A 27042-nucleotide genomic window follows, 5' to 3' on the forward strand; every position below is an offset into this window, starting at 1 on the left:
ATCTAAGAATGGATAAGGAAAATGTGGTACATTTACATAATGTAGTATTACTCAGCTGTTAAAAACAATGACCATTATGTAGGCAAATGGATGGAACTAGAAAAAAATCATTCTGAGTGAGGTAATCCAGACCCAGAAAGACAAACATGGTATATACACATACTCATAAGCGTATATTAGGAGTAAAGTAAAGGATAACCAACCTACAATCCACAGCCCCAGAGAGGCTAGGTAACAAGGAGGGCCCAAGGGGGGCGGGGAATGCATAGATCTCCCTGGGAAATGGAAATAGAAGAGATTTCCTGGGTGGATTGGGGGTGGGGTGGGCATGGGAACTTGAGGAATTGGGTTGGGGAATGGGTGAAGGGCAAAAGTATTGAAAGAGATGACTGGAAAGGTGGGGGGGTCATTTTGGGGTCAGGTAGAAACCTGGTATAAGGGAAACTCCCACAAATCTACAAGGATGACCCCAGCTAAGACTCCTAGCAATAGTGGATAGATACATAGCCTGAACTAGCCAATCCCTTTGATCAGACTGATGACTACCCCAATTGTTAGCAGAAGCCTTCATCCAATAACTAAAAGAAACAGATACAGAGACCCACAGCCAAACAATAGGATAAGCTCAAGAAATCCTGGGGAAGAGAGAAACGAAGGATTATACGAGCCAGAGGAGTCAAGGACATCACAAGAAAACTTGTATAAACAACTAACCTGGCTCACAGAAACTCACAGCTTGAACCAACACACCAGGGAGCCTGCACAGGACCTACCTAAGCCCTCTAACATATATGTGACAGTTGTGTAGTTTGTCTATTTGTGAGGCTCCTAACAATGGGAGCAGGGGCTAATCCTAATGTAGGCTCTTGGGAACCTATTCCTCATACTGAATTGCCTTGCCTAGTTTAAATACAAGGAGAGGTGCTTAGTCTTATGGCAACTTGATACAACATGCTTTGCTGATACCAATGGAAGGCCTGCCCCTTTCTGAACAGAACAGAGGAGGAGTGAGTTGTGGGGAAGGTGAAGGGGAGAGGGGGAAGGAATGGGTGGAGAAAAGGAAGGGAAAGTGCAGTCGGGATGTAAAATAAATAAATTAGTCAAAAAAATAATAACTATATATATAATATATATATATATATATATGTTCACTAAAGAATAAAGTCTCACTAGAACATTTTGTTCACTATTGTTTTCTATTTTGTTTTGTTTTGTTTTGTTTTTTCATTTATTTTACATCCCAACCACAGTTTCACCACTGTTTTCTTATTAGCTGGCACACAATCATTTTCTTAATGAAAAAAAATGAGTGATCTAAATTGGTAATGACCAGCTAAAAACAGTCTCTATAAAACACAATGATATTTCTATGCACAAAATTCTAAACTAATAACCAAAAAAAGGAACTGTAAACATTTCACAGCAGCATTACTCCTAATAGTAAGCTTCCAGAAACTGCCAATCTCCAACAGGAGAACTGTATAAGCAAAGTATAGTCTATGTACATTAGAAAACACTACTTAGTGTTGTTTTTAATTTTTACCTACTTGTTTTAAGGAATCAATAACAGGATATCTAAAAATATTCTGTGAAAGAAGGTAAGCAGAAGAAAACACATTCCATACGACAGCAACACAAAACATCTATGATGGGTTATAATGGAATAATGGCTACTCTCCAGGTTAGGGGTTAACTGCTGAACAACAAAACCTGAAATGCTCTGTGTCTTGGTATGACTTCGGCTGCAAGAGTACATACAGTTATGAAAATGGATGAAACTATCTACTATATGCATTTTGTTTTTGAAACAAAGTTCATACTCTATGACCTGTGACCTATCTATAATCAACCTCACTCAGCTTACAGACAGGCAAGCCAGATAAGCAAAATTTTTTTCAAAAAGGCAAAAAGTCATAAATTTGTTTACCCAGGTATCACAAAGGACGCAGAAACACAAAATAGGAGAACCAGACTACACCAGCTTCTATCAAAATCTACTTATTAATTTGTTCACTTGTTTCCTAAAACCTATTATTGTGAGACATACAAGCAGAATTGGACCAAATTATTTGATAAATTATCCTGTGAAGGAACGTACTGAGAAAATACGTATTATTATGAAAGATGGTTTATTTTTTACTTTACTGCAACCATACAAAATGTTGATAGACAGCATGAACCAGTTCATGAAGCATATTAAAGAACAACTACATTATGCTGACAAAGCAGATCAAAGGAATATGTGACCTGACACACCAACCATGAGCTGTGTGCTAGTGAACCCTAAAGCCACAGGCTGAATAAGAATGCTGTAACTTCCAACTTCACTCTACTCTCAAAAGCAAGTACAGAAGAACAGAAACAATACAATAGTCATGAGGCATTCTTTTGGCTACTGAGCAAATAAAGAATGGGCAAAAGAGAAGCTGAATTTATTTTCTTCAATTTGAATTCAATTTGAAAATTTAAAACATTTTCAGCCACTGCAAACTATGATCCTAATAACTAAATATGTAAATTTACTTTTTCAACAGCTAATTTTATTACATGCATTCACTTATATATTTATTTATTTGTTTGTATCTATGTGTTTGGATACACATGTCACAGCACACATGTGGAGGTCAAAGGACAACTCCTAGAAGTCTGTTCTGTCCTTTTACAATGTGAGCGCTGGGGGTCAAACTCAGGTCATCAGGCTTAGCAGCAAGTGCCTTTACACACTGAACCATCTTGCCATCCCTCAAAAAAACCTTAAAACAGCTCATTATTAATTTTTGCACTGATTATATTTCAAGAGATATTTTCAAAAGATATTTCAATTGAATAAGAAAATATACATTATTAAAATTGTTTTGTTTACATTTTAAAATTAGTTTCACTTGTTTCTTTTCACAATCAAATTTTACTTTTGTTTTGTTTTGTTGTTTGTTTGTTTTTCCAAGACAGGCTTTCTCTGAGTAGCTATGGCTGTACTGGAACTCACTCTATAGTCCAGGCTGGCCCTGAACTCAGATATCCACCTGCCTCTGCCTCCTGAGTGCTGGGATTAAAGATGTGTGCCACCCTACCCAACCTAAACTTTACTTTTTAAATTACATTTTTATACATATATTATGCATGCATGTGTGTGCATGCTCAAGTGAATGTCACAACACACGTGTGAATGTCACAGGACAGCTTATAGGAGTCAGTTCTCTCCTTCTGCCATGTGGGTTCTGGGGAAGGAGCTGGGGTGTCAGGCTGGCAGGTAGGTACATTTCCTTACTGAGTCCCACCAGCTTCACCCTGCTTTCAAATCCATGTATGGCATATGTTCTAGTTCCAATGGACTGTACTGTTCTAAAGGCAGGTCATCAGCCAACACTTCAGACACCTCCTGACCTTTGCGTTTGATTGTCTTCTTTTCTTTAGCTGAATGAAGTCTGTTTCCACCTTTTCTGCCAGTTCTAGTTTCCTCTTGTTCCTTTTAAATGCAGCTAAGCTGAATCCTATGAAGAGAAGAACAAAAATAAAACTTAAGAATTAGTAGAGCAAGAAAGCAAGTGAGATTATCCTGAATAGTCTTCCCAGAGAAAAAGCACTCAAGACTGTTGAACTGTTGATTTTAAAGTCTTTCCAATATACCCTGACAACACTGGAAAACAAAACAAATAGCACAAGTTTATAAACTTAAAGGGAAAGATCAAGTCAGAGAAACAACCGAGTTCTGAAGGTGGACAAGGCCCGGGGCACCTGGTGACCCATGACCATCTCAATGCATAGGTATAAGAGATGAAATTTGGCCGGGCGGTGGTGGCGCATGCCTTTAATCCCAGCACTCGGGAGGCAGAGCCAGGCGGATCTCTGTGAGTTCGAGGCCAGCCTGGACTACCAAGTGAGTCCCAGGAAAAGGCGCAAAGCTACACAGAGAAACCCTGTCTCGGGGGAAAAAAAAGAGAGAGAGAGAGAGATGAAATTTGGGACCAGAGCACTACACAGTATACTTGAGATGAGCTACAAGAAAAGGAGGAACTCCCAGAGGTTGATACACCCCAGGAAAGGCAAAATAAGCTGCCGCAAACTATAATAAGGTCGCAAGTCTCAACCTTGTCTCTAGAGGTAAAGGAAGGAAAGTAGAGAAGAGTTCATGTTATCTGTATGATCTGAGGAGAAAAAGGGGACCTCAGTGTACATGATGCTTAATCTTCACTATCAGCTGGACTGGACAGAGGATCACCAGGGAAAGCTCCTGTCTATATCTCTGAGGAGACTTTTGGAGAGGTGTGACTGAGGAGGGAAGACTGGCCCTGAATGCTGGTAGACCACTCATGGTCTGCACTGACTAAATAGAATAGAGCAAGCTGAGCCCCAATCTTTGTGTCTCTCTGCTTCTTGATGGTGGATCAGTGGACAGTGCCACTCAAAACTGTCACCAGAACACATTCCTCCTCCTTAAGTTTCTTCTTCTGTGGTGTTTGGCCACAGACTATCCAGACAGAAAGGCAAAAAAAAAAAAAAAAAAAAAAAAAAAATCACTGAGTAGCCTGGTATGAGCTCACACTTATCATCACAACACTCAACAAGCAGAGAAAAAGAATTGGCATGGGCTCGAGGCCAGTCTGGGCTATAGAATGAAACATCCTCAAAAAAGAAAAAAAAAAAATTAACTGGAGCTTCATATACCATCTGCAGAATACACATACCCATTAACACTGGGACTTCCTCCAACCTAGACTATATATTAGGCACCAAAATAGGTCTCAAGATTTTAAAAACTAGAATCTTATCACAAATCTATAAAATGCTAGAACAAAATTTAGATATCAACAAGCAAAACCAGAAAGTAACAAATACATGAAAATAAACAATATGCTCAGGAATAGTCAATAGGTCACTGAAAAGCCAGGTAGTGATGGCACACACCTCTAATTCCAGCACTCGGAAGACAGAGGCAGATGGTCTCTGAGTTTGAGGCCAGTCTGGTCTACAGAGTGAGCTCTAAGACAGAAAGGGCTACACAGAGAAATCCTGTCTCAAAGGGGGGGGGGGGGAGTCACTGAAGAAATAAAAAGGAACTCATAAAGTCTCTCAAGTTGATGGAAACACTGCATGCCAAAGCCTGTTTATTTACCAAATGAAGTATAATACAAGCAACTGGAAGTAGTTAATTACTATGTCAAAGGGCCAGTCTAGGAAAACAACCAAATCCCAGGAAATCATGAATATCAGAGCAGAAGTGAAATAGAGACTAGAAATAAATTACTAATAATCAAATTGATAGCTATTTTTTGAAAGATAAAATCAACAAACTTTTTGCTAAATAAAGGAAGAAAATAAAATTAGATGTGAAAAAGGAGAGACTTATAAAGTGGTATCACAAAAATGCAAAGAACCAGAAAAACTGCCATGATCATATGCCTGCAAATTGGAAAATCTGACAACACAGATAAGCCTTGGGCATACACAACACACCAAACTGGATCTAGACAGCGGAAAAAATATACAGCAGCCTACAACAAGCAATGAGATAGAGGCAGTAGGTGAGTACCCTCTATGGTTTGAAGATGTCTGTAGATCAGTGGTAAAGCACTTGTCCAGCATACATGAGAATTGAGCTTGTCCCTTAACATATAGGACATATGGAGGAGTCTCCCACCAAAGAAAGGTCCATGGCTTGAGTTTCACTGATGAATTACAAAATATTTCAAGAAGAAATGAGTATAAATTCTTCTCAAACTAGTTCAAATATAAACTGAAAAAGAAGAAACTCTACCAAACTCATTCTACTAGGCCAGCATACCCTAAAACAAAAATCAGACACAATAATAATAACCTACACATCAACATCCCTGATGAACAGATACCAAAATTACCAACATAACAGTAGCATGCCAACTGCCACAGTTCCAAAATGTCAAGAAAGATTTATCCCAATGATGCAAGAACAACCAAACATAACAATATAGGTATGATATCACATGAAGAGAACAAAGAACAAAAACCCATGATCTCAATTCACATAAAAGAAAGCATTCAGTAACATTCAGCAACCCTTCACCATAAAAACCCTGACAAGATTAGACACAGCATCAACATGCCTCAACCCAGTAAGGGCTGTAACGAGTGGCAAGTTCATAGCTAACAACTTTCTCCAAGATCTGGAACATGATATATATCTCCTTACATCTGTCTTATCAAAATACTATTACAGGCAAAGAAATTAAACAAGAAAGGAATAAGAAGTATCAAATTCAAAAGGAGGAACTCAGATCACCTAGAGTATAGATGACAGGACTTTATACAGAAAGGTCTTAAGACTCCACCCAACCATTAGAAATGATGAGATCTAGAGCAAGGCAGGATATAAAATGAACAGTAGCTGGACCAGCAAGATGTTTTAGCAAGTAAAGGCCTTTTTGCCACCAAGCCTGATGGCCTAAGTCCCATCCCCAGGCTCCACATGGTGGAAGGAAAGATCCTCTAACCACCACATACATACCACGATATGCACTCACACAATGATATGCATGCAAGCATGCACAAAGACACCCACAGGTACACAGGAGCAGACGGAGAGATGGATGGACAGATACACACACACACACACACACACACACACACACACACACACACACATTAAAATGTAAGAAAAGAAAAAAATTAAAAACAAGTAACAGCAGCAAGTATGTTGTGTACAAACAACTTGCTCTTTTAAAAAAGAAAGTTATGTCCCAAGGTAGCCTGGGACAAAACCAAAGTCACCCATAGAGTTCCAGGTGCTCTTAACAACTGAGAGCGCTCCACCATCGCTCTCATCTAGTATCTGACCTTTTCGATTTTATCATAATTTACTGTGACATTACAATATCTTCATGACCTAAGACGTTTAGTATCTTTAAAGGGTTTGATTATCTTTGAAGAGTTAGTGACCATAAAGTGAAATGTACACGTGTTTTATGTTGCCCAGCTTACCAGTGACCACATACTGCACCGGAAGAATTCTGAAAGCCATATGGGGAATAACAGAATTTGTAAGTGAAATAACTAGGTGAAGTCTCAAGAACTACTCAATTATCTGTTTCATCAATTAAGTCTTATTCTAAAATAGACAATAGAAAAACATATTTTGGGGCTAGGAAGGTGGCTCAGCTGTTAAAAGCTAGGCTCACAACCAAAAATATTTTTTAAAAAAATTTAAATCACACACACACACACACACACACACACACACACACACATATATATAATCTGTTATATGTTATTTGTTAACTTCTGTCTTATGCATTTCATACCATGAAAGAATTATTAAAGTAAGTTATAGAGAATGTTTGTTTCTGTGAAGTAAAAAAAATAAATAAGTTAATTATATTTACAATTACCATTAAAGTAAAATATCTAGGAACAAGTTTGCTATCTGTCCTAGCAATCTTCAGCAAAAACAAAGCTTCAGGCATCATATGCCCTCACTTGAAAAATACATTACAAAACCATATTAACCAGAATAAGATGCTAGTGACAAAAAATTAGCAAACACACACACACACACACACACACACACACACACACAAGCAGATAAGAGAGCCCAGAAAGTGAATTTTAAAAAAGGTAATAAGAACACCTACTGCAATTCTCCAATGAATAAAGCTGGGGGAAAAGTACAAAAAATACAGAGAATAAAAAAACAAAACTCGCCGGGCAGTGGTGGCACACGCCTTTAATCCCAGCACTTGGGAGGCAGAGCCAGGCAGATCTCTGTGAGTTTGAGGCCAGCCTGGTCTACAGAGAGAGTTCCAGGAAAGGTGCAAAGCTACACAGAGAAAACCTGTCTAAAAAAAAAAAAACAAACAAACAAAAAACACCTCAATTCAAAATACATCACAGCATGAAATTCGCATGTAAATAGTAGAACTGGAAAAATCATACTGAGTGAGGTAACCCAGACCCAGAAAGACAAATACGATCCTTTGCATATATATTATGACTTCCAGTATTGTGTTTTTATGGAATTCCTGAGTGTGGGAATGAGTGGGTCTCTATGTCTATCTATATCTGTTTCTCATGCCTTTTCTTGGGCCTCTTTCCTTCTACTTGTTTGTTTTGTCCAATTCTAATGTGTTAGCTGTTGTTTTATCTTATTATACTATATTTTATTATCCCTTGGAAGTCTGTTTGTTTTCTAATGACAGACAAAAAGGGAATGGAGCTGGATGGGAGGGGAGCTAGGGAGGAACTAAGAGTAGAGGAAGGAGAAACCATCATGAGAATATATTATGTGAGAAAAAAAAAATCTGTTCTCAAAAAAACCACAGCTCTATATGCAAGAACTCACACTGCTACACTAGCACTAAACCAATGGAAAACCTTCAAGACACTAGTATTCAATCCCCAGCAACACAGAGAGAGAGAGAGAGAGAGAGAGAGAGAGAGAGAGAGAGAGAGAGAGAGAGAGAGAGAGAGAGAAGGCAATGATATCAGCCAGCCTTAAGATAAGACCACAAAAGCATAGGCAACAAAAAAGAATTAAAAAAGCTTTATTATATCAAACTTCAAAATTAGAAACATCTACAAGGGAAGGGAATCATCAACCGGGTAGACAACACAGAGAATGTGAGAGGTCAATATCTAAAGCATACAACAAATTCAAAAGTCCAACAGCAAAAAACAGATGACCCAGTTTTTTAAATGGACAAATTACTTAAATACGCATTTCTCAAAGAAAGCATACAAAAGGCCCACAAGTATATGAAACAACACATAGCATCACTAACCATTTGGATAAAGCAAATCAGAAGTACAATAAGCTGTCACCTCATCCAAGCTGAAAGGCTACTATCAAAGAAACAGAAATAACAAGTGTCAATAGGAAGAGGAAAGAGGAACTCCAACACTTATCAGTAAGAACATAAATTAACAGTCATTATGGAAAATAGTGCAAAGTTCCCTCTAAAAATATAACTACCATGTAACCTAACAAACCTATTTATAATACTGTATATATACAAAGGAAAGAAATAATTATATCATAGAAATAAATGCACTCCAGTGTTTACTATAGCATCAGCCATAGAGCCCAAGAAATTAAATCCACCAAGGTACTCATCAATGGATAAAAGTAGGTTTTTAAAAAAAAAAAAAAAAAAGGTGGCACATATAAACAATGGAATATTACCATGGGTAGATATGGGAGACATTCAGTTTAATAAAATAAGGCAAGCAAAGAAACACAAATTCAAGATGTTTTATTTCTTGTTCATTTGTGGAAGCTAAACAAGTCATCAATAAAAGATAGTAGTGGTCAGTACAGACTAGGACGAGTAATAAGATTAAGAAATGTAAGAAGGAAGAGAGTTTAGATAAGGAGTAGAAATCAAAAGACAGGAAACTTTATGGCAAAATAAGGAACCTATGGCTTAGAACTGAAAACACAGCACAGTAATTGGGAGATCAGCGGCTCTGACAAGATTAAGGTCTTCAGATACCAGCACACTGCTCACCCTAATTTCATCCTTACAACATGGAAACATGCATAAAATTCTATATCATAAATACATATAAACATTATGTCAACTTATGTTTTTATTTTCTTTTTAATTATCAAAGACAGATTTTAAAAGTCAATACACTAAGGATAGTAAAGGATTATAAGCAGATGTCTCATCCAAACCTTTGAAGCTACAAGTTTTGGATTCACATGTTCACAGCACTGAAAGAAAAAGGGGTGTGAACAATGAATCCCAAATCTAACTAGCTACATTTCAAATATGAGGACTAGATTAAGATAGTCTCAGAGTATGGAAAACAGACACAGTTGATCACCACCAGACATACCCACAGGAAAGACTAAAGGAAATTATCAGGCAAAGAAACAAAAGGATGCAAGGCAACAACATAAAAGACACAGCCAACAATAAAGAGCTGATTATAAGGTAAATGCTATTACTATTCTAATTTTTGCTTCTGATTGTTTATTTTCTACATCACTTTAGAACTAAGACATGGAAAAGCTTATTCTATGTGTGCATGATTTTTACATATAACCGAGCATGTATGTGTTGGTGCACGTCATGACATGTTCAGAGGTCAAAAGACAACTTCAAAAATCAATTCTTTTGCAACATGTGTGTCTGAGACTGAACTTGGGTTGTCAGCCACTGTATTTGCTAATCTCTGGCTATTAAGAAATTTTGTGACATTAATAACTAAAAGGGAATGATGACAGAGGTGCATAACAACAAAACTTCTTATTAATATGATCCCATTAAAATAGCATAAATTCAAATTAAGCTATAATACTTGAAGTATTAACTTTAATCTTCATTGTAACCACAACCACAAAGAAATTAGCAAAAACTCTATCTCTAGTTTAGGAAATGAGATTTAAAATCACTTCACTATTGAAGAAAACAAAACCAAATAAAGGTTAGAGGAATTGATAAATAAAAGAAATGAGGAACAAACACTAGAAAACACATAAAAATTAGCAAAAGCTAATTTACATATAACATTATGTATACACAATAGTATGTACATGTTATGGCATGTATATTGAGGTCAGAGAACAAATTTCAGGAGTTGGTTCTTTCCTTCCCCCATGTGAGTCCATATAATCAAACTCAGGTCATCAGACTTGGCAGTAAGTGGCTTTACTTGGTGGCACTATGTAGCACTCTTAAGATGACAAAATTATACTAATGGATAGTATATGACTGGCTGCTAGGGGTGAAGGTAGGAGGAAGAGAGTGACATCATGAAAAGTCAGCATGAAACACCTATTTGAAGACACCAGTGTTCTTGAAGCTCAGCTCTAACAGTGGCAACTTAATTGAGACATTGCTAGAAAACCCACTGCAAGCACCATACACACACACACACACACACACACACACACACACACACACACACGACAAATAAGCTAATTAGCCTGATCACACCATCACACAACGCTTACAGAATCAAAGCATCACAAACTACTGCATAAATGTATAAAGATATGTCATGATTTTAATTTAAAAAAATGTTTAAATAATACACTTCAATAATATATATTTACTGTATCTGCCAACACTTCCTACCATATCAATTATTGCTATTATTTGTGACTAATCTTTATTGTCAACTTGATGGGACTTAGACTCACTATAAAAAAACACTATGGGCATGTCTGTAAGGGGCCATGTAGATTAGATTAAATGAAATAGAAAGACCCATTTGGACGGCACCATTCCATGGACTGAAATTATGGACTGAATAAGGAAAAAGCAACCTAAGCATAAGCATTCATTACTCTCTGCTTCCTAACCTGGGTGACAATGTGACCAGACACCTCCTTTTCCTGCTATCATACCTTCTATGCCATGATGTACTATGAACCATGGAACGTAGGCCCAAATAAACCTTTCCCTCCAAAATGTGCTTTGGCTGGTATTTCGTCAGGCAATGAAACAAATAACTGATACATTATAGTTATTATTATCATCAACATCATTATTATTCACACTGTATTTATTAAAACCATCTACTTAGAAAGCACAGCTTCTATGTCCTGGTAATGAAGGAATCAATTACACTAAACCAACCTATGTCAGACAAGGTCAGGAATGGAGTGAGAATTCTGAGTGCTTGTGAGAATATTCCAAGAAAACAAGACAAGAGTCTTGTGACCTCCGTTTCTTAAAAAAACACAGAATTGTTCTTGGACTGCATTTTCATGCTCCTCCCAGGTGTAGCAGATAGGAGTGAGTTTACTTCAAATTACTCATTATTGCTTGCTGTTGCTATTCCATTAAATGCTCAAATTATCCTTTATATGCCTCTTAGAAAAATATGTTTTTGTCATGTGTGGTTTATCCTAGTGATTGTATACAGCTTGAACACATGAGAACTTTACTCACGTGATCTTTCTTAATCCTCTGAGCATAAACTGAGGCTCTGAATAAAGTTGCATGAGACTTTAGTCAGCCTGGTTTATGGGCTCCATTCTCCCAGGCCCCACTGCCTCTAGAGCAGTGACAAACCTACATGCCAATAGTATTACCCACCATAAATAAACTTTTTAAAAGAAAGTAAGACTAATCCAAAGATCTAGCAGACTATGTACAGAGAAAACCACACCTAGGCATACCATGGTTACACTAAGGAAAAACAAATATTAAAGAATTATTCTGAAAAGCAGAGAGAGAGAAAAATTACATTGTTATAGGTAACTGTTAATAAACAGCAATTGAGGGCTGGAGAGATGGCTCAGTGGTTAACAACACTGGTTGTTCTTCCAAAAGACCTGAGTTCAATTCCCAGCACCCACATGGCAGCTCACAACTGGCTGTAACTCCAGTTCCAGGGGATCCGATACCTTCATACCAATGCACATAAAATAAAGCTAAATAAATTATTTAAAAAATAAAAATAAAAAAATAAACAGCAATTGAATTTCTTTAGGAAATAATTCAGTCCCAAGTCAATGTAACGTGTTTGTTTGTTTGTTTGTTTGTTTGTTTGTTTGTTTGTTTGTTTGTTTGAGACAGGGTTTCCTCTGTGTAGTTTTGGTGCCTGTCCTTGATCTCAAACTCACAGAGATCCCCTGGCTCTGCCTCCCGAGTACTGGGATTAAAGGTGTGTGCCACCACTGCCCGGCTGAAGGAATTATATTTAGTGAGATGGGGCATAAAGGATCAATTTTACTTCAATTATATATGGTGAGGCAAAGTCATAAAGATAGGAAGTAAAAGCAGGATCACAAGCAACTAACAGGAGGGGAGCAAGCAAACAGTTTAAAAATTCTGTTTGGGATTACAAACAGTTAGGGCAGTGGAGAACAGTACAGCTGCACAACACTACATACACATGTACTTAACTGCAGATAGCTAAGACAGCAGGGGAGGTGCTCAGCAGCCACCTCATCACTGGAGTTTGAGAGACAGGAGTCACAAGGCTGAATCAGAGAGTCACCTCCTCCAAGCTGTCCTCTGCACTCCACATATGGACCGTGGCAAGCACGTTCCCATACACACACATATAGTCACAGGCACGCAGTAAGTAAATACATAAACAAACAAATGAAATAAAATGTTTAAGATAATAATTTATGATATGGATATTTTTAAATAAAAATGAGACAACATATTAAAATATAAACCTAGAAGTCTTAATCTGATTAAAATTATATTTTTAAAGTAAAGATAAAATCTTTTTTAGAGAATGAAAATTGAGAACCTTTTGCACATGCAGGGCATAGAGACACACTACTTTAATCCCAGCACGGGAGGCAGAGGCAGGTGGATCTCTGAATTCAAGGCCAACCTACAGTTCCAGGACAGCCAGAGCTACATAGTAAGACCCACACACACTATCAGAAATGTTAAAGAAAATCCCAAGCTAAAAGGAATGACATGTTTTTGTAACTCCATTTTTCACTCGCTTCAAAATCGTAAGATTTAATTACTATCAGAAATGAGTTTTCACAAGATTTCTAGTTATTTTGTAACATCTTTACTGTAAGAATATATGGTACTTTACCCCAATTCCTCTGGATTGGACATAGGATGTTTCTCTGGTTGTTTTTATAGTCTAAATGCTCACTGGTAACCAATCTGCATAAGTGTGTGTGTGTGTGTGTGTGTGTGTGTGTGTGTGTGTGTGTGTGTGTGTGTGTGTCACACTCACACATACATCTACATCTCTCGCCCACCCTGGTCTGTCTGTCTCTGTCTCTTTCTCTCTCTCCAATGACAGATTACTAGAAAATGAGCTTAAGACTTTTGAGATACATGATTTAGTCATCCTCCAAAATCTGTCTGTCTTCTGTTCATTTCATGGGCTCACCAGGAGCACTGTAGTATCTTTTTAACTCTTCCAAAAATTAAGAGTATAAATTTAGCATGTACTCTTTAACTTCAGTTTCCCTATTACCTACTATGACTTGATCGTTTTCCTATTGGGGTATTACTTATATGCTGTGGTTCTGAACTTAGCAAAACGCCTTCACATTAAGCTATGTATCCCTTTGTCTTACTTCCTTATGATGTTTCTCAGTTTTAACCCACATGTCTTTTTCATACATTTTAGACCTAAAAAGTTTGTTGCTGATTCCTCAGGGTCAGTCATGGGCCCCATCCCATGCCTATAATCTCAGCAACTGGGCAGTGGAGATAGAAGAATCAAGTTTGGGCCAGCATGGGCTACTGCTCTAGCTCTATTGCAGTTTGTATATCCAGTTCTATATTTGGTTCTATAGCTGTTCTGTTGCAGCTATGAGACACCATAACCATGGCAACTTACAGAAGATTTTTTTCCCCCAGTTTTTTGAGACAGGATTTCTCTGTGTATTCCTGGCTGTCCTAGAACTTGCTCTGTAGACCAGGCTGGCCTTGAACTCATGTACATCCATCCACCTGGCTCTGCCTCTGTTGGGATTAAAGGTATGCCACCATGCCCAGCTCAGAAGAAAAGTTTTAACTGGCTACTTGCCTACAGTTTCGAGGGTTCCTGGTCCATGGCCATCATGGTGGAAACTATGGCAGCAACCACGCATGGTGCTGGAGTAGGAACTGAGAACTTACTTCTGGCCAGCAAGACAGAGGCCAAGAGAAAGCAAAACTGAGCCTGGCACGGGGCTCTGAAACCTCAAAACCCACTCCCAGTGACAGACCTCCTAAAGTAAGGCCACAACCCCTAATCCAAACACTCAAATATATGCACCTATGGGAGCCCTTCTCATTCCAACCACAAGAGCTCCATAGTAAGTTTCAGGCGATCTTTGGGAGTTAAACATCCTCCCTTTCCTTTCTCCCAATGTCCCCTAGAGAGAACACCATGGTTTTACTACTCACAATTACTTTAAGTAACCTAAAAATGGGACTTAAGGAATACTTTACAAACCTGGCACAGCGACTCACACCTGCAATCCTAGCACTTATGAGGACTTCTACAAGTTCAGGGCTAGTCAGAGTTATATAGTAAGTTTCCAGGCCAACCTGGGTTACAGAATAGGACTGCCTCAAAACAAAAAGCAAAGAAGAAACCTCCAGAATAAAAAAGTGATGGGGGGGGGGGGGGGGCCGCCGCCAGGCATCAGGAAACTTGACCTACCTTTTACCTATAAATATTTCAACATGAAAGTGTTCTACCTATGCATCAGAACAGAAGTAATATAACACTTTAGGTTTGTTGATCACACAGCTTAACTCATGAGGGTTTTACTCACTTGTGGTCATGATGCTAGGAGGGCAAGAGGGTATCCCATGATCCACTGCCCATCTGTAGGCTCCTTCTCCAACTAAAAAGCTAACAACAAAAAAGTTATTCTTTTAAAAATACATAGCATCATCTTCTACAATCAATAAGTTTTAGAAGTATATCACATGACAATTAAAGTCAAGTCTGAGAGATACAAGTAATTCTAGAGTTGGCACAAAATAAGGTAACTGCATGCTCAAAGTTCCTTTTAAATCTTTCCTTACTAGAAGTAATTGATGTAGAAATTGGTAAAAATTAACACAATAAAAAGTGAAAGTAACTTCCTATGGAAAATAAGATTTTTCTTTGATCCACATGGTTGTAAAGTTTATTTTATACAATATGTTCAATCAGGTTAAGAGTCTAAATGAATGTCTTCAGACTTGTTATTCTTGTCTAGAACTAGATATATACAAACACACTGGCATGCTTACATCCTAAGTTCATTGCAGCAAGAAGGCATATAGAATGCCCAGAATCATTTTCACTCTAGTAAGTAAATACTGAAATACGTCCCAAAAGAGAGTTTTCAGCCCTATACTACAATTTTAATATAAAAAAGGGAACAGGGCACTTCTGGTTTATGAATGACTAATTTCCAAAGACTTTATAAAGCATGACAACACAAGCAACAATCCTATTCTCTTAAGTAATTTCATGAGGTGAACATAATTGTAAGGAGCAAACTGCAAAAAATCACTTCATCTTCTTCCATAGTCAACTACTTAAAGATCCCAGCCAGCTGGTAATGGACCCCTTGAATATGTGCCTGGTTGTTAGTGTCCTCCCCTCAATTTTTCGTTTCTAATCATTCCCACATTAAAACTCAAGAGTAGGGGCTGGAGAAATCAGTGGTGAAAAGTATCTACTGCTCTTGCAGAGGGCCCACACTCATTTCCCAGAATCCATATACAGAGGCTCGAAACCACCTATAACTCCAGTTCCAAGAGGTCTGACTCTATATTCTGACCTTTGTAGGCACATGAACTCATGTGCACATACTTCCACACAGACATAAATGTAATTTTTAAAAATATATTAAAACAAACATCAAGAATAATAACTATTAAAGTCTTTATATCCAGTTATAACTAACACTAGTAAGAAATTCAGCGGGCAGTGGTGGCGCATGCCTTTAATCCCAGCACTCAGGAGGCAGAGCCAGGTGGATCTCTGTGAGTTCAAGGCCAGCCTGGTCTACAAAGTGAGATCCAGGAAAGGCACAAAGCTACACAGAGAAACCCTGTCTCAAAAAACAAAAACAAAAACAAAAAAGAGTTAAAATGGGGTAATGGGGTACATACAGATACCCTGGCTTGAGGTTGGGGATTAGCTCAGTGGTAGAGCACTTGCCTAGCAAGCGCAAGGCCCTGGGTTCGGTCCCCAGCTCCAGGGGGGAAAAAAAGAAATTCAGCATTTCCATGCCATGATAACTATCAGAAAGCAACATTTGAGCCAGGCAGTGGTGGTGCCCACCTTTAATGACAATGTGGTGGTATTGTGTTCCCCAAAATATTGTGTACCTTAATAAACTTATCTGGGGTGAGAGAACAGAAAAGCCACTAGTTAGGCAATGATAGTACACGCCTTTAATCCTAGCATTCCAGAGGCAGAAATCCATCTGGGATCTCTGTGAGTTCAAGGCCACATTGGAAACAGCCAGGAATGGTGACTCACGCCTTTAATCCCAGGAAGCAAGCCTTTAATCCTAGGGAATGGTGGTAGAAAGTAGAAAGATATATAAGGCGTGAGGACGAGAAACTAGAAGCATTTTGGCCTGGTTAAGCATGTGGCTGGTTAAGCATTCAGCTGGTTAAGCTTTCAGGCTTTGGAGCAACACAGTTCAGCTGAGATTCATTCTGGATGAGGACTCAGAGGCTTCCAACCTGAGGAAACAGGACCAGCTGAGGAATTGGCAAGGTGAGATAGCTGTGGCTTGTTCTATCTCTCTGATCTTCCAGTGTTCACCCCAATACCTGGCTCAGGTTTGATTTTATTAGTAAGAACCTTTAAGATTCATGCTACATGACAGCACTCGGGAAGCAGAGTCAGGTGCATCTCTGTGAGTTCAAGGCCAACCTGGTCTACAAAGCAAGTTCCAAGACAGCCAGGACTACACACAGAAAAACCCTGTCTCAAAAAACAAAAAACAAGCAAGCAATATTTGATAATGCAAAAGGGTCACATGTTTTGAAAGCTTATGGCATCCACAAAAATGATTCAAATATTCATTTTGCTATGAATACTTTTAAATGCTGAGATACTTAAAAATCTGTAGAAATTAAATGATAAAAATCTCAGGAGGCACACCGAAACATAACAAATGATGGCAAAGAAAAGTTAAGTGATTAATTCAGCAATTGTTTTCTTTACATTACAACTACAATGGAAAGATCACTGAAAAAGAAGAGAAAGCCAACTGAAATTTTCAAAATCGTGTAACAATGGTCACTGCAAATAAAAGCTGTCACATAAAATTGAGAACAACTAAAATGAAAACTTAGATGTAAGATTTGAGCTATCATTATGCCATCTTTAGCATTTCCTCCTTCTAGAGGAAAAAAAAAAGTTGATTTGTTTAAGTCCTTCTATTAATGTAAAAATGTAAGCCAGATGGTGAAATATTAAGCAATCAAGGCAGAAGTCTGGGCTGAACCAAGATGTTTTCAACACTTCAGACATCATCTAGGATTCAATCTCAGTGTCTAGAATCATTGTCATTTAATAGACAGTTCTTAGGTTTTCATTCTTTCACCATTCATAATTTTGACATAAATAAAACCAATCTAGAGCAAGAGAATGTGGCTCAGTTGGTAAAGCATTTGCCTACTATGCTGGATAGTTATAAGTCAACTTGACACAAGCTATAGTCATCTGAGAGGAGAGAACCACCATTGAGAAAATCCTCCATAGGATCAGGCTATAGGCAAACCTGGAGGGTATTTTCTTAATTAGTAATTGATGGGGAAGGGCCAAGCCCATCATGGGTAGTGCCATTCCTGAGCTAGCAATCCTAGATTCTATAAGAAACCTGGCTGAACAACCTATGGAGAGAATAAACCAGTAAGCAGTACTCCTCCATAACCTCTGTATCAGCTCCTGCCTCCAAGTTCCTCCCTTGTTTGAGTTCCTGTCCTGATTTCCTTCCATGATAGACTATGATATGGAAGTGTAAGCAGAATAAACCCTTTCTCATCAAGTTGCTTTTGATCATGGTGTTTCATCACAGCAATAGTAACCCTAACTAGTACACATAGTATGCATGAAGGTCTGAGTTTCATCCCTTGATCCAAATAGTGAATTGAGGCCAGTCTGAAATACATGAGAACTTCTTTCAAACTTTGATATAATCTATGTAATTCTTAAATACTTTAGACATTTTAAAATATTAATATTTAGAAGTCATTTATAGATACTATAAAGCACACTATATAGGCAGCCTTTGCTTACCATCAAATATTATTGTCTAGGAATTCACCATCACATGAAATGTCATATAAACACTTTTGATATCATTTATATGTAAAATTTTTGCAAAATATTTATGTATATGTATGCCACTATAAATTATTCCAGAACAGTAAGTACCAACTTAAATTGCCTTTGAGATTTGTTCGGAATCTCCAAGCAGAAACCTTTAAAGGAGATTTATGCAAACCTATTCGAAAACCCATTAACTCCACCACAGTAAGACATGGCCTCTACTGTCCTTCCATCCTCTAAACCTCAACTGTTCTAGAGTTGCACTGACCTCACTGATACTTTTTCTATGCCTGCCTTGCTGTGTGTGCACCCACCCCTCGCCCACTCCAGTCAATTCTCAAACAAACCAGTCATTAAAATCTTTGAAAAACACAAGAAAGAACTCATGTCTCTAGCACTGTTAGCAAGGCCAAGAACCTGAGATTAGGTAGGTCATTGGACCTAAGAGAAAACCTACTATTATTGTTCTGCTAGAGGAATACTATAAAGGAAAATGTCCTAAACTGGGATGGAATGTAGTTTAGCAGCGCGCGCGCGCGCACACACACACACACACACACACACACACACACACACAAAACGTGGGAGGGGAGCATCTTCAACAAAGAGTATGGAAAATCTATACTTTCCTAAGTAAAATAATAAAATAAAATCTATCTCACATGACTAAAATTAATTTAAAATGAATCAAAGACCTTAAGTGGGACCTTAAACTTTGAAATCATCAGAAGATATGAGGAAAAGACTTCAAGGTGCAGGAATAGGGAAAGGCTTTCTGAAAAGGACTCCGACAGTTGCAAAAGTAACTCCAACAATTGACAAATGGAATTGGATGAAACTAAAATATCTGTGCACAGCAAAGGAAGAGTCATCATACTGAAAAGACAGCATATGGGATGGAAGAAAAACCTTTGCCAACTACACATCTCACAAGAGATCAATACTTGGATTCTACAGAAAAACTCAAAAGACTAACCATTCAAAAACCAAATCATCCAATGAACAAATGGAAAAACAAATTGAAGACATTTTTCAACAAAAGAAATATAGGGGCTACAGAGACAGTATTGCTCGGCAGCTAAGAGCACTTGCTTTTCTTCTAGAGGATCCAGAATTGATTCCAGTATCCATATGGCTGGCAGCTTAGAAAAGGATCTGTGATTGATATATTGTGCACCCCAATAAACTTATTTGAGGGTCAGAGAACAGAATAGCCACTATATTAAACATAGAGGTTAGACATTGGTAGCTCAAGCCTTAATCCTAGCATTCCAGAGGCAGAGATCCATCCAGATCTCTGTGAGTTCAAGGCCACACTGGAAACAGCCAAGCATGGTAACACACACCTTTAATCCCAGCACTTGAGATCACATGTCTTGCTTGGGAAAAACATACACCTTTAATCCCAGGAAGTGATGGCAGGAAGCAGAAAGGTATATAAGGCATGAGGATCAGGAGCTGAGGCTTTTTAAGCTTTTAGGCTTTTAGTAGCAGTTCAGCTGAGAGCCATTCAGGTGAGGACTCAGAAGCTTTCAGTCTGAGGATTCGTGGAAATAGGATCAGATGAGGAGTTGTCGAGGTGAGATTAGCTGTGGCTTGTTCTGCTTCTCTGATCTTTCCGAATTCACCCCAATACCTGGCTCCTGAGTTATTATTAATAAGACCATTTAAGATTCTTATGTTACAGATTCCAATGTCTTCTGGCTTCCTTGTGCACCATTCAAGCATGTGGTACATAGATATACATGCAACCAAAGAAGAAATACAAATGGACACAGCATATTAAAAATATATATATGGCCAGACGGTAGTGGCACAGGTCTTTAATCCCAGCAGAGGCAGGCATATCTTTGTGAGTTTGAGGCCAGCCTGGTCTACAGAGTGAGTTGCAGGTCAGCCAAGGCTATAAAGAAAAAAAACCCTGTCTCAAAAAACCAAAGGGGAAAAAAAAATTCAACATCCTTAGTCACCATGAAAACGTAATTTAAGATTGCTTCTCAAGTCTGTTTCATCACAGTCAAATTGGCTGTTATCAAGAAAACAAATGACAGCAAGTACTGTTGGAGATGTAGGGAAAAGGAATCCTTACACACTTGTAGATGAGAATGAAACCTTGTGCAGCCACTACATAGATCAATAGAGATGTTCCTCTAAAACAAAAACAAAAAAAGGCCAGGCATGGGTGATCACTCCTTTAATCCCAGCACTTGGAAACAGAGGAAGGCAGACCTTTGTGAGTTAAAAGCTTGTGTGGTGTAGTCTACATACAAAATTCTAGGCCAGCCAGAGCTACACAGTGAGATAGTATCACAATAATAAATAAATGGATGAATAAATAAATAAATAAATAAATGAATGAATAAATGAATAAATGAATGATGAATGAATAAGCAGAGCTGCCCTATGATCCAGGCATACCATCCCTTGGGATATACATACCCAAAACGAATCAAAGCAAGCATACCAAAGAGATCCTTAAACAACCATGCTTATTATGATACTGTTCACAATAGTCAAGATGTGGAAGTAACCTAGATATCCAACAACAGATACAAAGAAAATGTGGTGCACATACCCAATGGAGTTTGATTCAGCCTGGACAGATGAGATCATTTTAAGAAAAAAATTTCCTTGTAAAATATTAAGGTATTATACTCCCTTTGCAACTCCCTTGTTTTGTTTCGTCTTTCCTCCTTTTCTTTATGAGGCAATCATAGTGGGTTATATAACCATTCCAAAGTGTTTGATATACCCACACATGTGGTAGTTTAAATGAGAGGTTCCTCATAAATATCAAGCATTTGAATACATGGTGCCCAGTTGGCGGCTGTTATGGAGGACTAGGATGTGTACACTGGCTGAAGGAAGTATGTCACTGTGGATAAGCTTTAAGGACTCAAAACACTCAGGCCACTTCAAATTAGCTCCCTCTGTTTTCCTGCTTGTGGCTGTGAGCTCTCAGCTTCTGCTGCCATGCCTTCATTCTGTCACTCTAACCCTCTGGACCAGTAAGCCAGTTAAACTTTCTTCTGTAAACCACTTGATCACAATGTCTCATTGCAGAAATAGAAAAGTTAATACAATGCACATTTATTATATTATCTTAGAAAATACAACTATGTAAATGCTTATATCTTTATGTATAAACAGAAAATACATAATACAAAAGACATCTGAGGATGAGAAAACCTTCAATTCAGGACAATTGTTACTAGCATAGGAACTCCACAGCTCCACATAGAGCTCTGGGACAGTGTGAAAGGTGAGGTTCCACCAGAAAGGCGTTAGTTGACTGAGCATGATGGTTTATACCTGTACTCCCAGCAATCAACAGGCTGAGGATCCCAAATTCAAGGTCAGTCTGGCTATATGACAAGACCCAACCAAAAAAGAAGGAAGAAAGAAAACTTCAGTCTAGTCAAATCTTTGGTAATATTTTTTTTCCCTAACTTAGGTGGTATCAACTAGTTCAGCATATTATTTTGCAGGGTTTTTGCTGTTGTTTTTTAAGAAACTATAGCTGGGCATGGTGATGCAGAGGCCAGCAAATTTCTGTGAGTTCAATGCCAGCCTGGCCTATAAATCAAGGCCAGGCCAGCCAGACCTACACAGTGAGACCCTGTCTCAACAAATCAAAATGAAAGAAAATATAAGTTAACTTTCATTTTACTTTTAATTCTACAATGTAAAGATATATTGCTATATGATAAAGCAACCTCTGGAGGCATCACCATCGCTGACCTCAAGCTCTACTATAGAGCTATAGTAATAAAAACAGCTTGGTACTGGTATAAAAACCAACATACGGACCAATGGAATCAAAATGAAGACCCTGACATTAATCCATGCACATATGAACACCTGATTTTTTATAAAAAAGCCAAAACTATACAATGAAAAAAAGAAAGTATCTTCAACAAACGGTGCTGGCATAACTGGATGTCAATATGTAAAAGATTACAAATAGATCCATATCTGTCACCATGCACAAAACTCAAGTCCAAGTGGATCAGAGACCTCAACATAAATCCAGTTACACTAAACTTAATAGAAGAGAAAGTAGGAAGTACTCTTGAAAGCACTGGCACTGGAGACCACTTCCTAAATATAACACCAATAGCACAGACCCTGAGCACAACAATTAATAAGTGGGACCTCTTGAAACTGAGAAGCTTTTACAGGGCGAAAGACATGGTCAATAAAAGACAGCCTACAGAATGGGAAAAGATCTTCACCAACCCCACATCTGACAGAGGACTGATCTCCATGGTATATAAAGAACTCAAGGAACTAGACATCAAAATACTGAACAATCCAATTAAAAAATGGGCTAAAGAGCTAAACAGAGAATTTATAAAACAAGAATCACAAATGGCTGAAAGACATTTAAAGAAATGCTCAACATCCTTAATCATCAGAGAAATGCAAATCAAAACAACTCTGAGATACCACCTTACACCTGTCAGAATGGCTATGATAAAAAACACCAATGACAGTCAATGTTGGAGAGGATGTGGAGCAAAGGGAACACTCCTCCACTGTTGGTGGAAATGCAAGCTTGTACAACCACTATGGAAATCAGTATGGCAGTTTCTCAGAAAATTAGGAATCCAACTACCTCAAGACCCAGCCATACCACTCTTGGGCATATACCCAAGGAATGCTGACTCATACCACAAAGACACATGCTCAACTATGTTCATAGCAGCACTATTTGTAATAGCCAGAACCTGGAAACAACCTAGATGCCTGTCAACAGAAGAATGGATTAAGAAAATGTGGTACATACACACAATGGAGTATACTCAGCAGAGAAAAACAATGAACGCATGAAATTTGCAGGCAAATGGATGGAACTAGAAAAAAAATCATCCTGAGAGAGGTAACCAAAACCCAGAAGGACAAACATGGTATGTACTCACTCATAAGTGGATTCTAGATATAAAATAAAGAACAATCAGACTACAACCCACAGAACCATGGAGGCTATATATATACTATGGCGGACCCTAGGACGACTGTGAGTTATAATAAATTTTGGTTTTACTCAATTATTGAGCAAGCCTCAATGAAACAATTCACTATTAAGATAAGAATACATACTGTATCAAGCTGATAATAGAAAAATTAATTAATTAATTTTTAAAATTAAAAAATAAAAGAAAAATTTGAACTATAAAAAAACAAACAAACAGATTTTACTAAAGTAAAAAAAGGGGGAACTAGGGACTCATCATTCTTCTCCACATTCTATTCTTTCCCTTGTTTTACATATTTTAAATTTTTTATCAGTGGATTCTGCTGGAGTAACCACTGCAGATAAGCACTGGAGGGCTCCTGTTGCAAATCACCCTCTGGAGCGATGGAAGGATCTTCCTACTGGCACTTGGAGGAGACCCCATCTGGTGTTGGTGTGGACCCGGGGTTCTGTTTATGTCTTTCCTCAGGACAATGAGGTTCCTCTTTGGATTCCTGAGCACTGAATGCGCCCTGTGGCTGCTGCTGAAGCCCAACATGACAGAGACCTATTTGGTCTTCATGAAAAACTCTACCCTACTGATGCCAATGGGGATTGAGAACCCAATATGGCCAGCTTTGGCAAGCATTAATGTAAGCCTAGGAAATGTAGCCATGCAGTTGGATTCTCCAGGAGGTAATGTATGGTAACTGCTTTTTCAAGTATGTTTGAGAACCTGTCACCCAGACACCCTGGAGATTAAGGATAACTCTGAAGGTCACTGACCTCCATTTATTAACAGTAGCATGCCAGCTAAGCCTTTTTATTTTCACAATCCTCTTCAAGCTGGTGTAGTACCTACTTTTCAGGAGTGGCTCTGTGCAACATTTATTGGCCTCCTGAAATTCATTTAGCCCCCTTTTGAAGATACCTTAAAATTTATGAGCCTGAATGTAGCCATTATAAGACCATTAGTTATGTTCCTTATGAGCTGCCTGTTTTTTCTTTATGGTTCTTAGTTGTTCTTTTGCAGAGCTGCCAGCTTAAGTCATGCTGGGATCAAGAAAAATGGGCATTGGCGGTTCATGTTACTGGAGTTGTATCCATGCCAGTGGATGTCCACACACTCCAGAAGAGAATTTGACATTGCTGCTGCCGTTGTTGCTGTTATAGCAATGGCGGCCACTGCTGCTACTGTTTCTGGGACTACCATTTCATAATTGCTTACTACAGCTAGCACAGTGGAGACCCTGGCAGCAAAAGTAGCTACCATAGTTAGCTAATCTTTCATTCTATTAGGCATGATAAATTTAAATCAATAGTTATATACATTTCAATTGGCTTTGAAAATTAAATTTATAAACTCAAGTTCCATTTGCTTTTGGGATACCATCTTACAAGGACTCCAATTTGCAGTAAGGCTCGTTAAGGAAGGGAATGGCTCAGTTGCCTTTAGTCTACTGGCTGTGGGTGGGATAGGACTTCTATTGGTCTTTTCTGTGTCTAACACACAGATTGAAAGCCCAGTGCACTTTGAGATCTTTGGCAGCAGTTAACTCTGCAGCTCACACACGATTGAGCCTGTATGATAATGAGTATTCAGAGACGGGTAATACCTGGGGGGCACTCACCAACCTAAGACCGAGTGCCTGTGTGGTCTGGACAGGGATCTCCATGACGGGTAAGGTGACCTGCTGACGTCCCAAGCAACCTAAGTCAGAAGCTCATTTTTTAGTAAAAGGGAGACCTATAGGGTCCTGGCCCCCCTGTTTTGGGTAACTGTTGCCTTGCTTGCTGACCTTGACCTTCATATCCTCCCTATGCTAATTCCCTCCCGGGTTCCACCCTCCTGAATGCTTAAGGGAAGTTCCTTGTCTGTGAATCCTGCATAATGGGCATTAACAGCTTAGATGCATGATTGTAAAACATCGATAGGGAACTTCTGCCCTCCAGGGTTCTCCCATTGTGCTGTAAGCCTGTATTTAAGACCTCTTCCCTCCATTAAATAAATGAATGAATGAATGAATGAATAGAAACAAACAAAAACAAAAAAAGAAAAGCAAAACAACAACAACAAAAAAGATATATTGCTATAAACTGAGAGAGACCACCATGACGGTAGCGTCCCCATAACAAGTATTACTGTACTAACAGAAGAAATGGCACTATCAACCCCCCACTCACTCTCCGTCTCACTCTCTCTCATGCTCTCTCCTCTTGCTTTCTCACTCACTCTGACTTCTCTCTTCCTCTCCCCTCTTCTTCCTCCTCTTTCCCTCTATCTTCCTCTTTCTTACCCTCCTCTCCCTATCTACACCTCTATAGCTCCCCGTCCCCTTCCCTCTCCTGTATACTTTCAGTGAAGGACAAAAGCAACTAACTGCAAATCAAAAAGAAAATCCACACCAAACCCAGACAGGCTAGAACTGTGAGCTTGAACTCCTCAACCTTTATATTTATGAGAGTTTAAACTTTGTGTAAACATTTACTCAAAGATAGTATGTTGTGGAGTAAATTAGTATTAATGTCTCCTCCTTTTTTCTACTTTGTAACAGGTCTAGAAAGCAAGTTTTTTAATCACTGGGAGACATTTAGGCTTTTTACAGCTTTATAATCTACCAAGAAAATATTATACTGTAACTTTTTTAGGATTGACTTTTATTTTATATGTATGAATATTTTCCCTACATGTACACATGCATATAATCAAAGTATCTGGTACACATAAAGGTCAGAGGAGGGAATCAGGTCCCCCACAACTGGAGTTATTAGATGAGTACAAAACACCATATGGGTGCTTGGAACTGAACTGGGGTCCTCTTTAAGCAAGTGCTCTTAACCTCTGAGTCATACATTTTTCCAACCAAGTTTTTAACCTTTAAATTTGGACTGTATAGTAATAATGAATAATGTGATGAACTTATTGTTCTTGCATGATATAGCCACATTGCCCCAGCACAAGTTACTTAGTACATCTTTTTCCCACCACAATGACTAAGATGATACCATCATCAAAGACTGAATCCCCTTAACTTGCAAGTCTGTCCTACTGACCATTTATACTTTTCATCTCTTCTCAGTAAGAAGAATAAGGTAAAAGATAAAACATTGCTAATTATTACTATTTGATAATAGCTGCATCATGACTGTTCATAATATGTAATATATATTTTTCTAAGAATGTCCCAAACCTAATTACTTTAGACACTAGGCTCCAGTATCTATGATAGGTTCTGAGTTTCACAACAAAATAACCCTAACTCATCACTTGGAGACACAAAATCCTCTTAAGAATCAAAACACACAGATCCAGAAATTAACTCTGACCTCCTTTGATCCATGAGATTCTATTCCATCTGGAGCTTATCAACTGTAGAGCATGCCACCAT

General features: G+C 38.3%; 1 protein-coding gene across 13 annotated transcripts in view; it reads right to left on the bottom strand.

The window, feature by feature from the left end:
* Positions 1–27042, bottom strand: part of Tasp1 (taspase 1) — a 250756-nt gene that overhangs the window by 165939 nt on the left and 57775 nt on the right. For 11 of the 13 annotated variants that reach the window (XR_003736073.2, XM_028883580.2, XM_028883579.2 and 8 more), the window contains 2 exons: positions 15182–15261; positions 3385–3491 (listed from right to left, as the gene is read on the bottom strand). Coding sequence is in view for 12 of the 13 variants with exons in the window: in XM_028883580.2 (XP_028739413.1) it covers positions 3385–3491; positions 15182–15261 (187 nt within the window). In the remaining variant the exon portion in view is untranslated. Of the gene's footprint in view, positions 1–3384; positions 3492–8750; positions 8812–15181; positions 15262–27042 lie in introns of those variants that run through there. The other 2 variants (XM_028883584.2, XM_028883585.2) reach the window with 2 other exon arrangements.

Source organism: Peromyscus leucopus, chromosome 4 (assembly GCF_004664715.2).
Source record: "Peromyscus leucopus breed LL Stock chromosome 4, UCI_PerLeu_2.1, whole genome shotgun sequence".
NCBI lineage: Eukaryota > Metazoa > Chordata > Mammalia > Rodentia > Cricetidae > Peromyscus > Peromyscus leucopus.